Source organism: Thalassophryne amazonica, chromosome 15 (assembly GCF_902500255.1).
Source record: "Thalassophryne amazonica chromosome 15, fThaAma1.1, whole genome shotgun sequence".
NCBI lineage: Eukaryota > Metazoa > Chordata > Actinopteri > Batrachoidiformes > Batrachoididae > Thalassophryne > Thalassophryne amazonica.
The window spans coordinates 5,676,224-5,693,858 of NC_047117.1; the positions used below are offsets into that span (position 1 = coordinate 5,676,224).

Here is a 17,635-nt window from a genome sequence, read left to right on the forward strand (position 1 = left end):
TGCACACTGCAAAACCACTTTATGACGATCTGTGATAGAATGAACGTGCACCACGTGGACGCACAAACCGCCACATTCTGACAGTGACGTTTCTGCTCTTTGTGTTTACTTTGTGTGCTCTCATCCGTGACTGTTTCAGACGGCTGAACAACAACGACCTCTCCGTGCTGGAGGCCACCGGAGCCTTCAAGGGCCTGTCGCAGCTCAAGAAAATGTAGGTCATACTGAAAGCTCCAGCAACGTGCGAATACACGTTTAATCACTGAAAGTATCTCGTTATGTCTGGTTTTCATATATAGCGGGAGGCAGAGGGTTGTTTTTTTACATGCAGACATTATCATCTTGATTCTGGTTGACAAGTTTACCAAAAAATGTGTACACAAATGCCTTTTTGCACATTTAATTCCGTGGCTTCTCTTCAGCTGGAATGTACAACGCCGTTTTAGGGCCACATTGAGTTGTTCTTTTTTTTTTTTTTTTTTTAGACTTTGAAAATAAAATTGGAATATTACGAGAATAGTCGTAATTTTATGAGAAAAAACTTGTAATATTACGAGAATAAAGTCATAATATTATGAGAATAAACTTGTAATTTTACAAGAATAAACATACAATTTTATGAGAGAAAAACCCTGCAGCTCAAAATTAGGTCTGTGGAGCACTTTGTTAAGTTGTACTTCAGAATATGTTTTACCAATAAGGAAATACGTACTTCATCATTTGGCCCATCTGCACCACATTATCATTAGTATCAGAACTTTGAAAAGTATATGCAAGAAAATGCGTCTATTCCAGAAGAGGAACCACACAGACTTCACCTGTAGTTCCAGCGATTAGTAGCTTCCAAAATCACTTCATTCGTGGAGGAGGAGATGACAGGAACTGGCAGTCTGCAGGGTTACCGCTTCTCATATAAATGCAACTTTATTCTCATAATATATTGACTTTATTCTCGTAATATTATGACTTTATTCTCGTAATATTTTGACTTTATATTTGTAATATTATGACTTTATATTTGTAATATTTTGACTTTATACTCATAATATTTTGACTTTATTCTCATAATATTATGACTTTATTCTCATAATATTTTGACTTATTCTTGTAATATTTTGACTTTATTCTCGTAATGTTACAAGTTTTTCTTACAAAATTATGACTTTAGTCTCGTAATATTTTGACTTTATTCTCATAATATTGCGAGTTTTATCTCATCAAATTCTGACTTTATTTTTGTAATATTATTACTTTATTCCTCTAAGTCTAAAAAAAAAAAAAAAACCTAAATGTGGCCCTAAATGCCATTGTAAGAATGAAATATCAATTTGTGCTTCAAAGACACATATTGTCCTGAACTGTCTACATTCTCTTAAGTGTAGTTGGAGTTCCTTCTTAAACATTCTAAAATTCCTGCAGTTGGTGCGATGAACTTTACTCTTTTCACTTTCCAAATAAAAGTGAACGTGCAAAACATTATAACCACTAGAGATCAATTTGAAAATGAAAGTAGCCAAATGAAAGTATTGGCAAAAGTAAATAAGATATGTTACTAATGGTGATGTTCAAGTGAAACATGATGCATTCATTTGCTCATAACTCAGAGGCTGTTAGCGTGTCCGTCACAAAATTTTCAGGGAATGTTGTTGAGATCTTAAGCTAGATTTTACAAGAATTTGAAGAAATTTGAAGCATACATTTGAAGCTTTTAATTTGTAAGATTTTTTCTGGTCAGTGTTATGAAAAGAGCATTTAAATGACACCAAAACCAGCTTTAGCAGGTATATCTTCTGAGATATGGGCATTTAAAATGGCAAACATGTACTAATTAGATGAAACTTCATTAGCATGTATCTCACCAATTCAGAGAACATGAGCAGAAATATGACAGTTCTATGTGTTACTCATGAGTCCCAATTATGCATCAAAGATTTACAAACTTCTAATAGATATGATGCAACTGCAGGAATCTTGGATTTGGAAGATTCAACAGCAAAGATATCACCTCTTCCCCAGCGATGCTTCCATGCATCAAAACTAGTTATTTGGTTTAACACTTTTTCGACCCCTCTGCTGATATTTTTATTATTATTATTTTTTGCTCCCCTCACCTTTAACCTTCAGTAATCTGAGCAACAATAAGATCTCAGAGATTGAGGACGGGGCATTCGAAGGGGCCTCCTCAGCTGTGGAGCTCCACCTGACAGCTAATCATCTGGAGTCCATCAGAGGGAGCATGTTCAGAGGGATGCAGGGCCTCCGCATGCTGTGAGTCACAATTAACTACCCAACACCAGCTGCAAATTTATAGAGCTAAAACATGTCATCTTCATGTGGAAATACATGGGGACAGACAGACTTGTAAAGGGCTTGAACCTGTAGCACATTTGAACAAAACCAGTTTGCATTTAAAGCTCAATGGGAATAAATGTGAATGTGTGTGTGTGTGTGTGCAGGATGCTGAGGAACAACAGGATCAGGTGTATCCATAATGACAGCTTCACAGGCCTGGCAAACGTCAGGCTGCTCTCCCTGTACGACAACCAGCTGAGCAGCATCCTGCCCGGAGCGTTCGATACCTTACCCAACCTCTCCACGTTGTGAGTGACTGATGATGGAAACAAAAGGGCTCAGAAATTACAAAAAAAAAAAACAACAAAAAAACAAACACACTGTGGTCTCTTCGTGGTCTTTTGTATTCAAATGTTTCACCCAGAAAAAGTAGGGCCTGCTTCTCAGTCTTTTGCATTCCGAGAAACTAACATTTCTCTGCAATGTTTGGTTTTGATTCTTTCAACACAGTGTTGATAAATGTTGGTTTCTCAGAATGCAAAAGATGGAGAACCATGCCCTACTTTTTCTGGGTCAGGCTCAAAACTTCTCAGTCATCCCATGTGTGTTGATTCTAATGTGTATCCAAGGACAGTTTACCTCAGAGCATAATCTTTGCCTCATTTTTTCCACAAGGAACCTCCTGGCCAATCCGTTTAACTGTGACTGCCGTCTGTCCTGGTTTGGGGCGTGGCTCCGGAGCCGGCGGATTGTGACTGGGAACCCTCGCTGCCAGAGTCCTGCCTTTCTCCGCGAGATCCCATTGCAAGATGTCGCTGTACCGGACTTCCGCTGTGAGGATGGTATGACACAAAGTCACATGGGAATGTCATGCTTCAGGAAAACAAGAGGGAACGATGCAAAAATCTCAAGTTTTAGAGGTGGATGCTGATTCAAGAAAAATTAAAAAACTGTAATGTGTATACTTGCATATGACGTACTGCAACCAGCCTCTAGGGGTCACTGGCCTTATTACCAATGACTTGTATGTTGTGGCACTTTTAGTTTCCAGCAGCACTGATGTCATAAATCATGAGCTGTGTTCCTGTGTAGGTTCTGCTCTGGAGGACAGCCACTGCTCTCTGGGGCCGCAGTGTCCCAGCCAGTGCACCTGCGTAGACACTGTCGTCCGCTGCAGCAACAAACACCTGCAGGTTCTGCCCAGAGGACTTCCCCGCAACGTCACAGAACTGTGAGTCTGCTGCAAACACGTCATAATAACGAAAGAGTTGTTAAAACAGCAAACACGTCACTGAGCTGACCTGTTCTCAGGTATCTGGACGGGAACCAGTTCACCATTGTTCCTAAGGAGTTGGCCAGCTTCAAATACCTGCAGCTTGTGTAAGAAACTCTTCATTGCATGCTGCACGAACAAATGATTCATGCTGTTAACATTCATTCAGTTTACATGCACGCGGTCACACACCCACAGACTGGAGGTCATGCCGCTTGTCTTCGTTATGAATTGATGGGTGACGCTACACTTAAGCAACAGCGGCCTCCAGTGGCCGCCAAGACGATGTGTTTAGCAGCAAGGCCTCACAAGTAACTTCAGGCACGTCTCTACTCACTGTAAACCTCAATGAGTTAGATGAGCTCAAACCATTTGAGTTTGCCAACTTAAATAAAACAATTTTCAAAAATTTAATTGTTAAAGTTTTAGTAACTTAACAATTTATAGTTAATTAAACTTATGTAAATCTAGTTTATGTTTTTCAATAAAAAAAGTGACAAATTTCTGCCTAAAAAATTTGCATTACATTTGGATTAGATTTTTTGATACATTCTTTGGTTTATTTGTTGACTCTGTGTTGTGTTGTTATGACTCCGCCCATTCGCTCCCCTCAGGACGCAAACTCACGATCTCCAGCATGGAGGTCAGACTCTCTAACCAGAAGGCTAAAACCCAGGGCTCTGGCCTTGTGACCAGAGAATTCTTTTGAGCTGTTGGGAGTGAAGTTTACGAACTACATCTACACAGCAACACCTGCTGGCCTCCATTACATAAACTCAATTAAAATGAGTAAATGAAATGAACTGAAAATACATCACCAACACTTAAATGCCCCAAAACTTTAAATGCACTTAAAGGAACTGAGTTGTTATGACAACAATTCACTTTGGACTTAGTTTAATTAATGGAAATGAGTGACTATAACTTTTTTCAAAGTTTGAGTTACATTAACTTAATTATTGTACTAAAATGGAGCGTTCGGTTTAACAGTGCTTTTATCTTCTCATCATCATGCATTTTAAAAGAATCCAACATGGCCCCATACGGGGGATCAAAAACAGGTCCTCACCTGTATCTGTATCTGGCAGAACCCAAAAGTCAGACTGACTGACATTAATCCAACAATTCACCTGCTAATTGTAAGAAAAATAATATTTTTAATCTAACTTTCAGTCATGGCAGTCCCTCGATGGTGAGAAAGATTGTCTCTTGGTCGATTCCTGGTTGTGATGGTGGAATTCTACATCCAGGTTCAATCTAGAGATGCCTGTGTGGGGTTTGTTTAATGTGGGAATATCGTTGCATGCTGACAAACACACGGTCCTCGACACAGCCTTAGCCTGGTCCCATGGCTGAGAAATCCCAGACGGTTGGAGTCTGAGGACCTGTTGCAACCTTCATCTGCCTTCACAAGCGTTGGGTTGCAAACCATCGCGTCCTCTGCCTGATGCGCCGTTGGGGACTTTTTGTTTCACCCGAGCCCCATTAGCCATCTCGTGTTCAGGGTTCCTGTTGGGCCTTCATGGTTACAGTAGAGGTCACGGGACACCAAGGTCCCCATCATATTTCATCCCAACAGGTGATACTTACTTGATCTGATACCCAGGTGTCACAAAGTGGATGAGGGGTTGGATTTTGACACCCTAATGTAGCTTTGCAGACTGGGTGTATATTATACCCTCAAAACTCCCAGGATGGAACAATGACCTGGTCTCCCAAAGACACACAACAGAGACTTGAAGTGTTTACTAAGTTATGCTATGTCCCACAAGTCACTGCTCCATGTTTGATCGGTGTGTGTGTGTGTGTGTTATGGTGTGAAATGATGAATTGTTTGAAATATCTCCTTATTGTTGGATCAAACTGTTGATATTTATTATATCAGATATTGAGCATGAGTGAAGGATGGAGCACAGCTCCTGTATTTAATGTATGAGTCAGTATTTGGTTTTACTTTTAGCTGTGAGTGTCTGAGACGCACAAACTCCATGTTCAGTACCTACATAAGTCCAGCAGGGGGCGCAGTGGTCTGTGTTTTGCAGCACTGGTCCCCAAACTCATTAAATCAACCTGTTCTGTTAAAAAGAAACCACAAAAAAAAAAGCTCATGCACCAGAATTTCAACACATATTAACAACATGAGATAAACTTTATTGTTGCTTATGGGTACTGCTGGGATAGGCTGCAGCCCCCGTGACCCTTAAATGGAGTAAGGGGGTATAGAAAATGGATGGATAGGTGGTTGCTTACAGGTAACTTTCCTGAAGCTTAGCAGCAGCTCAAGAACAAAATTAAAGCTATAGGGCCTTTCAGATTTCACAAAATGGAGAAAATTTAGTTTCTACTGAAATCCAAGAATTATAATGTAGGTTTATTTTTGTAACATGTTGCAAAATTACAACTCATTTTAATGAAGAGGACATATTTATCTGGGGGGAAATTCTGTAATGAGTATTGTCTTTTCCTTCGTCGCCATCATGCAAACTAACTACAGGAGGAAGCATGTGAGGTTTTGAGATTACCTGTGACCAATCATACAACCCCTGGCAAAAATTATGGAATCACCAGCCTCAGAGGATGTTCATTCAGTTGTTTAATTTTGTAGAAAAAAAGCAGATCACAGACATGACACAAAACTAAAGTCATTTCAAATGGCAACTTTCTGGCTTTAAGAAACACTATAAGAAATCAAGAAAAAAGATTGTGGCAGTCAGTAACGGTTACTTTTTTAGACCAAGCAGAGGAAAAAATATGGAATCACTCAATTCTGAGGAAAAAATTATGGAATCACCCTGTAAATTTTCATCCCCAAAACTAACACCTGCATCATATCAGATCTGCTCGTTAGTCTGCATCTAAAAAGGAGTGAACACACCTTGGAGAGCTGTTGCACCAAGTGGACTGACATGAATCATGGCTCCAACATGAGAGATGTCAATTGAAACAAAGGAGAGGATTATCAAACTCTTAAAAGAGAGTAAATCATCACGCAATGTTGCAAAAGATGTTGGTTGTTCACAGTCAGCTGTGTCTAAACTCTGGACCAAATACAAACAACATGGAAGGTTATTAAAGGCAAACATACTGGTAGACCAAGGAAGACATCAAAGCGTCAAGACAGAAAACTTAAAGCAATATGTCTCAAAAATCGAAAAATGTACAACAAAACAAATGAGGAACGAATGGGAGGAAACTGGAGTCAACGTCTGTGACCGAACTGTAAGAAACTGCCTAAAGGAAATGGGATTTACATACAGAAAAGCTAAACGAAAGGCATCATTAACACCTAAACAGAAAAAAAACAAGGTTACAATGGGCTAAGGAAAAGCAATCGTGGACTGTGGATGACTGGATGAAAGTCATATTCAGTGATGAATCTCGAATCTGCATTGGGCAAGGTGATGATGCTGGAAGTTTTGTTTGGTGCCGTTCCAATGAGATTTATAAAGATGACTGCCTGAAGAGAACATGTAAATTTCCACAGTCATTGATGATATGGGGCTGCATGTCAGGTAAAGGCACTGGGGAGATGGCTGTCATTACATCATCAATAAATGCACAAGTTTACGTTGATATTTTGGACAATTGAAAGGATGTTTGGGGATGATGAAATCATTTTTCAAGATGATAATGCATCTTGCCATAGAGCAAAAACTGCAAAAACATTCCTTGCAAAAAGACACATAGGGTCAATGTCATGGCATAGGGTCAATTTTCAATGAGCAGATCTGATTTGATGCAGGTGTTAATTTGGGGGATGAAAATTTACAGGGTGATTCCATAATTTTTTCCTCAGAATTGAGTGATTCCATATTTTTTTCCTCTGCTTGGTCTAAAAAAGTAACCGTTACTGACTGCCACAATCTTTTTTTCTTGATTTCTTATAGTGTTTCTTAAAGCCAGAAAGTTGCCATTTGAAATGACTTTAGTTTTGTGTCATGTCTGTGATCTGCTTTTTTCTACAAAATTAAACAACTGAATGAACATCCTCTGAGGCCGGTGATTCCATAATTTTTGCCAGGGGTTGTACATTAACATCCATAAGATTTCTTGTAAATTACTTCCAAATCTACCAAATGTTGGTCATAGCATCAGGTCCCTCAAATTTCTCCCCCTCAGGGTTTGAAATTCTAAATGGTTTCCAGACAGCATGAATTTTGATCATATTGGTAATATCATATTTAGAATCCCTTATCTAAATGCTAAGGAATAAAATTACAGTGGTGGCAAAAAATATTTTTATGGCTTAAATCTTCAAAAACCCAGGGGCAATATATCTTTAAAGTGATTAATGTTAATGAAGTAATTTATAACTGACAAGTTTTAAAATGCACATGATTTTAAACTTTGTTTTACTGGAAGGTTCTACTGCACAGCTGCATGCTTCACAAAGTTGTTTTTCGCAGCTCCTGTCTTATTAAACCTGAATTTATTGACCTTAAACAAGCAGAATCCACATGAAACGGATTCTTTAAATCTTTTTTTGTTCTGTTTTTAAATTAACCTGCCAGGACGGGACACCTGCCACCGGTTTCACAATCATCTGAGGTTTTTATGGTTCTTCTAATTAAACTTGGTGCAAAACAGAAGCACATGTTACACAGTGTGTATATTGCTTTGTGTATTTGAGGCTTGTGTGTGTGTGACCTTTCATTTCTGCAGAGATTTGAGCAACAATAAAATCAGCTCCCTGTCAGATGATTCCTTCTCCAACATGAGCCAATTGACCACATTGTGAGTACACACACACACACACACACACACACACACACACACACACACACACACACATGCTCACAGCAACAACACCGGCTGAAATTTCCCCATTGAGGGATGAATAAAGGCTTATCTAATCTAACAACACATATTTGATCTCAGTTCAGTTAATCTTCAACTGCTTATCCAGGATCGGGTCGCTCCCAGGCCCCCTGCAGGGTCCTTGTTAGAGTGAAGAGCTGCTCAGTTGTTCCACGGCCAGGACCGAATCTGTATTGTTCGTCTTCAATCTGCGGTTCGACTATTAGCTGAACCCTCCTTTCCAGCACCCTGGGCTAGACTTTACCAGGGAGGCTGAGTCATGTGATGCCCCTGTGCCTCTGTAAGCACAGTTATAACATGTAAATAATTCAAACACAATTCCAAAACAAAGTGCTGACGGTCAGTGATGTGAACACAGATGGACGCCTTCTGTAAAATATGAAATCTGCAGAGTTTCTTTTACTGCTGGTGGAGGTTAATGTTAGTTTTATGTAGTGACATTCACAAAGGGTTGTCAAACATTGCCAGCATGGAAAGAGCAGCTCCCACACATGATGTGCTTCTAGTAAAACCACCAGGTTGTGACAAAACATTACAGTATTTCACAAAGACATAGCTTTGACTTTCATAAATAATTTTTGTGCTGTTATAAATCATTGTTCTGACCAAACAGAACTATTCTCCTGTGGGTCCCTGCAGGACGACATAAGAATGTTAATTAATGTTATTAAGTAGCAAACTCTAGTGACAGATTGTTCACAACTGAGTGAATTGTAATAGACTGATCATTTAAAGATTGATAGCAACACATCACTCTACTTTACAATTTTTAAGTAAATGTTCTCCAGTTTTTTCTGACTTTTACCATTTATGAAGAGTCAACTCAAAATGTAAATGTAAAACAAGAAAGTTAAAAAAAATACTTAAATCCCATCCATGCCAATAATAATCTTTGGGAATGTGATGCAGTTTTCTTTATGACTATTTTAAACACAGTACAAACTGCTCCATGTTTAGACCAAAGCACACGGATTCTGTTTGGAAAACCCACCATGAGCTCTGTCACAGAGTTTACTTTTGTTTTGTTTCTGCAGGATTCTCAGCTACAACTCGCTGCAATGTATTCCTCCGCTGGCACTGGGCGGGCTGCACTCTCTGAGACTGCTGTGAGTGTGCACACACAAATATAACTGGTGAAACCGCATCACTGCTCTTTCTCTTCATTTTGTTGACCATGCCATCAGGTTATCAGGTTGTTACCATTTAAATTAGGGGTCTCAAACTGGAAACCCGAGGGCATGTTGTATCTATTTTGTATATATCATTAATAAATACAGGCTGTGTAATGATTTTCCTTTTGTATATGGACCTAGAACATGTCTTCTGAGAAGCAGGACATGGAGGTAAATCATTGTCTTGTTACAGTTTTTATTGATTGCTTTGACCTCAGTCCTCATCATCACTCTCTCAGCACAGCAAAAAACACCTCTTGCAAATGAGTTAACCCATTGTCATTGGTTTGACACACTTCCCCCACCCTTTTGCAAATCAGTTAACGCAGATGTCATTGAAGCAGTCCAAACTCCATTGCTTTAGCTGTGGTAACCAAACAGAAACCATATATTTCCATCTCTTAGAAACATCTTGACCGGTATCAAATCACTGGAGCACCTGTTTGACACTGCTTCACACAACTTTTCAATTTGCAGTCAGTCTGCAGGCTTAAAAAGTGCCATGTTGTGTGTGGTAACTTGCAAGCATGGATGGTCTAAGGCACATGAGAGTGAGAGTAAGAGGTAGAGGGCTCGGGGGAAGAGGAGACCAAGGAAGAGGAGTCCGTGTGCGAGGTGGGGGTGTAGCTGGAAGGGCTCAAGTCACAGATGAAATTTGGACAACTGTGATTGATCATGTGGTAAATCATGGTCTTTCACTTAGAGAGGCTGGACAAAGAGTCCAACCTGTTCTCAATAGAAACACAGTTGCATCCATTGTCAGAGTTTTTCGACTGGCGAACAGGTAATGTCGCTTATACAGTATATACAAATATATCTGTAGTGATATACAGTATTTCATGTAATTTCTTTCACATTTCATGTATTCTTTATAGAATCGAAAGGCTACCGGTCGGTGGTGGTAGACGCAGAATTTTGAATGCTGAGCAGGAGGCAGCCATTGTGAACATGGTTCTGGCAAATAATGCCATTAGGCTGCATGAAATCAGGGCAGCAGTGATTGCAGATCAGGGGGTATTTAGAAATGTAAATACTGTGAATGAGACAACAATTACCCGTGTCCTCAGAAGGAACAATATGGCTATGAAACAGCTCTACAGAGTTCCCTTCCAGAGGAACTCTGATGCTGTGAAGGAGGCCAGATGCCAATATGTGGAGGTAAGGACACATTACAGTACTATACTGTTGTGCCTTGGCAAATCATGCAGTTACTGTCAACTGGAGTTACTTCTACTGTATGTAATTGTCATTTTGCTTTTTTTTTCTTTAGCGTATCATGGAGCTTGAAGCTGAGGGGGCACATCATATTTTCATCTATGTCGATGAAGCCGGCTTCAACCTCTGTAAAGTGAGGCGATGTGGGAGGAACCTCATTGGGCATAGGGCCACTATTACAGTTCCAGGGCAGAGGGGCGCCAACATTACTATGTGTGCTGCTATTTCTAATGATGGCGTCCTCAGCCATATTCCAGCTGTTGGCCCCTACAATAGTGAGCGCCTCATTGCATTCTTGAACACCCTGCATGACAGGCTCATCCCGCCTCAGGAAAGAGGGCTGTTGAGGCCTGGCATGCCACTGTTTGTAATCATCTGGGACAATGTGTCATTCCACCACTCTCGTGTGGTGAATGAGTGGTTTGTGGGGCACCCGAGGATGATGATGATGCAATTCCTTCCTCCATACTCTCCATTTTTAAATCCTATAGAGGAATTCTTCAGTGCATGGAGATGGAAGGTATACGATCACCGCCCCTATGAGCAGATGCCCTTGCTCAATGCAATGACCACTGCTGCCCAAGATATAAATGCAGAGGCATGCCGAGGATGGATAAGGCATGCTAGAAGATTTTTCCCTAGGTGCATCGCAAGGGAGAATATTGAGTGTGATGTAGATAGACCATGTGGCCTATTCGTCAAGAGAGAATAGACTAGAAGAGATTTTTTTCTTTATTGTACAGAATTATTATTTTTATTTTTCTAATGTCTTACACAGTGATGGATTTTATTTTTCTTTCATACTCTATATGTGGTTTCTGTTGGAATATTTCATTTGTTAGCCACAATCTAAAAAAAAAAAAATCAAGAATGAATACTGCAATCAATAAAATTTTCATCACAGCATATCTGATTCTGGATCTATTTTTTTGCAAGAAGGCAAATTTGACTACAAATGGCACTGACTTGTAAGCTGCTCAGTCATTACTGTAGCTCTTAGGTACAATGACCAGTAATGCAGCACTGATTCACACTGAGTGCTGCATTTTGTATTTTGATGCCCCTTGTCTATTGACTGATTGGAAGCGCTTATGCACTTGTGTGCAAATTGTGTTGTTTGAGGGCAAAATTTGCTTTTGGTCCATATTTTAAATGTTTTAGCAGAGTTGGAGCCTTTTGCGAGCAAAATGTGTCATTTTGACCTTTGGTGCCACTGTTTAGGCCTCTGCATTAACTGTTTTGAGAAATGTGGATTTTGAGTCGACTACTGCGTCAAAGCAATCAATAAAAACTGTAAATTCTCAGGTGCTTTTTTAAAACATTACACTACACATTGATAGAGCTGTTTCTCATGGCTCCATCACCTGAGCTGTTACACGTCATATTTTAGGGAGTCATATTATTTTATCAGGTAGGTGATTGGCTTAGAGAGTCCTGATTAAAAACACTTACAGACACAAATAAGGACAGAGGTGTTTATGCCACAAATGTGGGATTGGAAAGTCACTGAGTTCAGAAGTTTGAGTAAAAGAAAAGGATGATGAACCACATCTGATCATGTCAAATAATCCATTAAAGAAATGCTTTGATCTGCTTTGATATTGTAACTATTGATCAGCTCAGAACCTGGTTTGCTGCTGTGATGGTTGAAAGCTGCCACTTTGACTTAAGTGTTGCTCTGTGGATGAAATGGACGAGACTCGCTGCCTTTCACAATTTCTGAGTTAGTTTTATTTTGACACTTTTTGTCTCGTGCCTGTCTTTCAGCTCTCTCCATGGTAACGACATCTCTGAGCTGCAGCAGGGCATATTCAGCGATGTGGCTTCCCTGTCTCACCTGTAAGTGCACGTGCACACACTCTCAAAGCTTTTCTGTAGTTCATCAACTTTTGTTTAGCCATGATAACAGCCATGGTTTCCCTTGCATAAGATATGCATCAAATTACTGAGGTGAAAAGAAAAAGGTGAAGCTGATGACACAGAATCCTTTTTCTTTTGGAAAAGTTATGTGAATTTGCACGTTTTATGTTGTCAGTTACCTTCTTTCTTCTTCTTGGTGCAAAAACCAGTTTTGACCCAAAATGAACACAGTGTCCACTTTGTTCCAAATGCTACGATTTGTTCAGTAATTTCAAAGATTTCACATATTTAGTTATGTGACAAAGTTAAGGGCCCCTTCACACATAGTGCGAATTTGGTTGAAGTGCGCATGAAGTAGGAATCGTATGCAAAATGTGTAAATTCGTAGCTCCCTCAAACACCTCGTACACCTCTTGCTACAATTATTTGCGCACACCAGCAGCTGACAGAGTGTGCGCTCTGCTAGACCATCGAACCCTCTCGCAGCAGGTGTCGGCCAAATTCCAGCTGACACACATGAACATCTAACACCTCTTGTTTGGCACTTAGAAAATATGTGGCCTTCGTACTGTCATCATGAAAACAGTCAGCAGACAATCACTGTCGAGCTGGATGTGAAATTTGTGTAAGTGCCCCGCGACTGTGGAGTTGCGGAGTGCACATGTGACGTGCCAGAGTTTTGGCTCCCCCCACGACACGTGCGTGTGTGTCGCACACTCCCACCCCTCAACACGTGCATACATGTGGCTCGCACGCTCCCTGCAGGCAGGGCGCTTCTCATCTGATCACAGGTTGACACCTTGGTCTGTGCGCTGAACAGACGGGGGCGTGGCAGCTGTTGACAGCTCTGGTCCAGGACATCAGAGCTGCAGAACATGCATTGTGTTTTGACAGACACATGCGTGTGTGTGCTTGCTGTCCTCGCATTGAAATACATAAAAACATATATCGCTTCTGCGATGGGCTGGACATTGACAGGCTGTTCCAGCTGGACTGGACTGCCAGTTCATGTGGACATGCAGTAGGCGATCTGAACGTCATGTCTGTCTGACGGGACAGTGAGCGGCGCGCCGCAGGACCGTACAAATATGTTTATCTGCTTGTAGATTTTAACCATTTCACGCTCCTGTTATGAGACATTTATTGTGGTGCAGTGATAAAGTTTCTGTTTGGTAATGAAATCCTGTGAGTGACTTTTTTTAAACCAGGGTTATTTATTCTGTATTGTGTCCCCTTTTATGTATTATTTATATCAACCCAGTGATATTCACTAATTATACAGCTGAATTTTATTTTATTTTCCTCCACATCAGCAGCGCGATGTGGTGCAGCTCGTCCCACAGTGTGAGCAGCTGCAGCTGCTCACACTGTGTTCCTGCTCGAAAGACACTGTTGCATGCACGAACCATTGGGATTGTGCACACCTGCCCATCGGTGCAATATTTTGTGGTGCGCTAATTTGAACTATTTTGTGCTGTTTTGCCATAACTCAACCAAATTTGCACTATGTGTGAAGGGGCCTTAATCCACTAAACTCAGATATTTTGAACAACAGATAACTTGAAATAAAACCTTCTCATTTCCAAAATATTTTAGTGTTTTTACTACCACTGATGAACCTGAGAATGTCTCAACTTGAAGTCAACTCCTTTTTTTTTTTAAATTTAAAAAAGTTTTCGTTCAGTTGGTAGAAGTTAAATTATTGTTTTATGCTGAAGGGTAATGAGTTGCTGTCTGTGCTTGTTAATGATCGAAATCAGCCAGAGGTCATAAAGTGTATTCAGCACCACAGACAGCTCACATATCCATTTTTAATAATGTGCGTGTCTAGAAAATAGTTTTTTGTATGTATGTTGGTTACAATGTTTCTGTGTAGGCTCTCAGTTGTCCAGGTGGTTTCCATAGTAGAGAAGCTTGAATCTTCGACTGGACTGGGTTGCTTGACGTGAGGACGTTTCGCTTCAAATCACAGAAGCTTCCTCAGCTAAAATTCTTGCTCTGGTAGTCTGACTTCTGTCTTGGCTGTCTTCTCTACAAGAGTCAAGACAGAAGTCAGACTACCAGAGCAAGAATTTTAGCTGAGGAAGCTTCTGTGATTTGAAGCGAAACGTCCTCACGTCAAGCAACCCAGTCCAGTCGAAGATTCAAGCTTCTCTAGTATGTTGGTTACGTTTTGTTGAAGATCAGTGATTAGTCATTTGTTTTTTATTTGATTAAATGTTGAAATATTTTAAAGAAAAAAGCCAGTGTTCAGCTTTTTAAATTTGGCTCATGGATCCATTTTGTATCACTGTTTTAATAGTACATAATTTTAAACATATCAGTTTTGGCTCATATTGAAGCAAAAAATTTATTCTGTTTTTCCACATTTTTTAAATTAATAATTGATTTAAAAAACAAAAGCTAATTTGTTAATCAAACTTATATTTGCAGCCCAAAAATCAACTCGTCTTTGACAGATTCTGAGCAGCACTATGAGGTGTTAGGGCGCCCCCCTGTGGATGCACATGCATCCTTCATTACTACCTTGTTTCCTTTTCACATTTTTAAAAACATCCTTCTGTTTTTCTTTAATTTTCTCCAGGTTCATTTATTCTTCTATTTCCTTAAATACTTCCCATCTTCATTTTCGTGCTTTGTTTTTCCTTGTTCCTTTTATTTTGTTACTCACCTCTTACTTTGTGTATTTTTTCCACCATCCTTCTTTTCTCAAACTCTTCTCCATCATCCACTTTTCCTGCCATCATGCTTCACCACTGAAACAGAACTTAACGTCTTCCTCTCTTACTATTTCCATTTCCCCCTTTTCCTGTAAAAAAAAAAAAAAAAAAATCTATTCACCTCTACTTCCTTTTAAAGTTTCCTTTTAATCCCTTTTCCCCCTTGATTCTTGCTCCGTCAGTCAGGTGATTCTTGGTCTTTTTGTTTGTCATCAGAGCGATCGGGGCCAACCCTCTGTACTGTGACTGTCGTCTGCTTTGGCTGTCAGATTGGGTGAAGAGCGGCTACAAGGAGCCGGGCATTGCCCGCTGCGCCGGGCCCCGGGGCATGGAGGGAAAATTGCTGCTCACCACGCCGGCCAATAAATTCCAGTGTGTGGGTAAGACTTTAGGAGGCTGCCAGACAGAAGAGCAAATGTTAAAGGAACAACTGTACATGAGCACTTAAAGAAATAAAAATTTAATTAAAAAAACATGCACACATATATAAATGGGTGATTCTTAGACTACGGGCACTTATTATGTCCTTTGATCATATTGTATGAAAAACAGAAAAAGGGGAAATTTCACACTTTTATAGTTATCTTTACAATGAAAGTGTGTTAAGAAATTTGTTCTAGTAGTCTATGATGACTTTTTCACCTTTTTTCAGCATCATTATATGCAAATATTGCCGTTTTGTGCTTGTCCCTCACCCAGACTTTTGATCTTCAATGATAAAAATGAATGGTAAAGAAATGTTTTTTTTCTAATGTTTTAAAATATCTCTGAATAAAATATCAGTAAAATAATCAAAACATAATTGTGATTTTTATAAACAAAATGTAGTTGTCCCACACTATTGCCGTAATTTCCACCACAACAGTGTAATGTCCCTTTAAACAGTTTGTATGAAAGATTGTTTGGGTAGTTTCTATGGAGATAAACAGTGACATCAGTGCACATGTATATAGTGCCAAATCACAACAAACAGTTGCCCCAAGGCGCTTTATATTGTAAGGCAATGGTGTGGTGGAAATTACATTTAGAAGGCCAATAGTGCCCGTAGTTAAAGAATCACCCAAATAAGACCACTGCAAAAATATTTACGTGGTTTAAATTTCAGAAAATGAAGAAAAAGTGTCATGAAACTTTGTCTTTTAATTCAACAACTAGAATAAGTTATTGTGACTTGATTGAAATTCTATTTTTTTCCAGGGAATCTGGATCTGGATCACAAAAACTTATCTTCTTGATAAGACATGTAATTCAATAATTCTGCTGATGGATGAAAACAAAAAAATGTTGAGGAAGATTACAAACAGATAAACCAACTCAGCATTAAACCTCTGAGGTCCAACATTCGGAACTAGAATCCACAAGTCGAGATCAAAATGCCTTCCTCTTGAAAAGAATATTCCACTAAGTCTGGTGGAGATCAGCTGAAAACATTTTGTTGGAACCTCCTGAGAAAAGCAACATGAGGAGCAGTGCTCTGGTGTCACCACATGAGATTATGGCAATGCACAGCATGGTGACTCTGGCCTGCTGACAACCAAACACTGAGGAAAACACGAGTTCCTCTAAAAAATGTTGACTTTAAAGTATTCAAAGGTGTTTGTAGGGTGAACGTTAAAACAAGGCCAGTGAGGGATTGACTTCTACCTGCTCTTCTACACCAAACACGTCCTCTCTGAACATGAACAAAACACTGACACACTGAGGTCTTGGGACTGTTCTCTTGTGGTATTCCGAGGTTTTGGAAAAGTCTTGGCATATAGCCTCTAAATTGCACTGAGTGAATGAATGAATGAATGAGTCCATCCACACTAGTTTAAACACACACACACACACACACACACACACACACACACACACACACACACACACACACACACACACACACACACACACACACACACACACACACACACACACACACTCAAAAACATTAAATACTCTCTTAACTTACCAAATTAAAACATATAACAAAGGACACTTCCTTTCATATCTGGTGAATTTGATCAGTCAAAAAAATAATAATAATAAAAAATTTGTTTTGCTTGTGTAATATTCATGGATGTGTCTGTTACTTGCTGGATGGTTAGTGAATGTTCGATTGATGATGGATTAGAAACACGTGTGCATTTCAGTGAGAAATACACACTATTTCTGCTTTGAAATTTACTAAATCAAAACCATTATTTCCTAATTGTACAACAGTAGTTATGTTCTAAAACTCAAATAACCTGATCATATGTTGACAGAGTGAGTTTAGGTGCAATAAATAAATAAATAAGAAAGAA

General features: G+C 39.6%; 1 protein-coding gene and 1 long non-coding RNA gene across 2 annotated transcripts in view; one reads left to right on the forward strand and one right to left on the reverse strand.

Annotated features, from left to right (window-relative positions):
* The window catches only part of LOC117526270 (slit homolog 1 protein-like), a 138,832-nt gene that overhangs the window by 94,067 nt on the left and 27,130 nt on the right, over positions 1-17,635 (forward strand). Inside the window, 10 exon segments of the mRNA XM_034188325.1 lie at positions 140-214; positions 2,125-2,268; positions 2,457-2,600; positions 2,968-3,134; positions 3,385-3,523; positions 3,604-3,672; positions 8,228-8,299; positions 9,418-9,489; positions 12,538-12,609; positions 15,567-15,730. Of these exon segments, the coding sequence (XP_034044216.1) occupies positions 140-214; positions 2,125-2,268; positions 2,457-2,600; positions 2,968-3,134; positions 3,385-3,523; positions 3,604-3,672; positions 8,228-8,299; positions 9,418-9,489; positions 12,538-12,609; positions 15,567-15,730 (1,118 nt within the window).
* The window catches only part of LOC117526272, a 28,021-nt gene continuing 27,618 nt past the window's right edge, over positions 17,233-17,635 (reverse strand). Inside the window, exon 3 of the long non-coding RNA XR_004565247.1 lies at positions 17,233-17,270. This is a non-coding gene — a long non-coding RNA (uncharacterized LOC117526272). The remainder of the gene's footprint in view (positions 17,271-17,635) is intronic.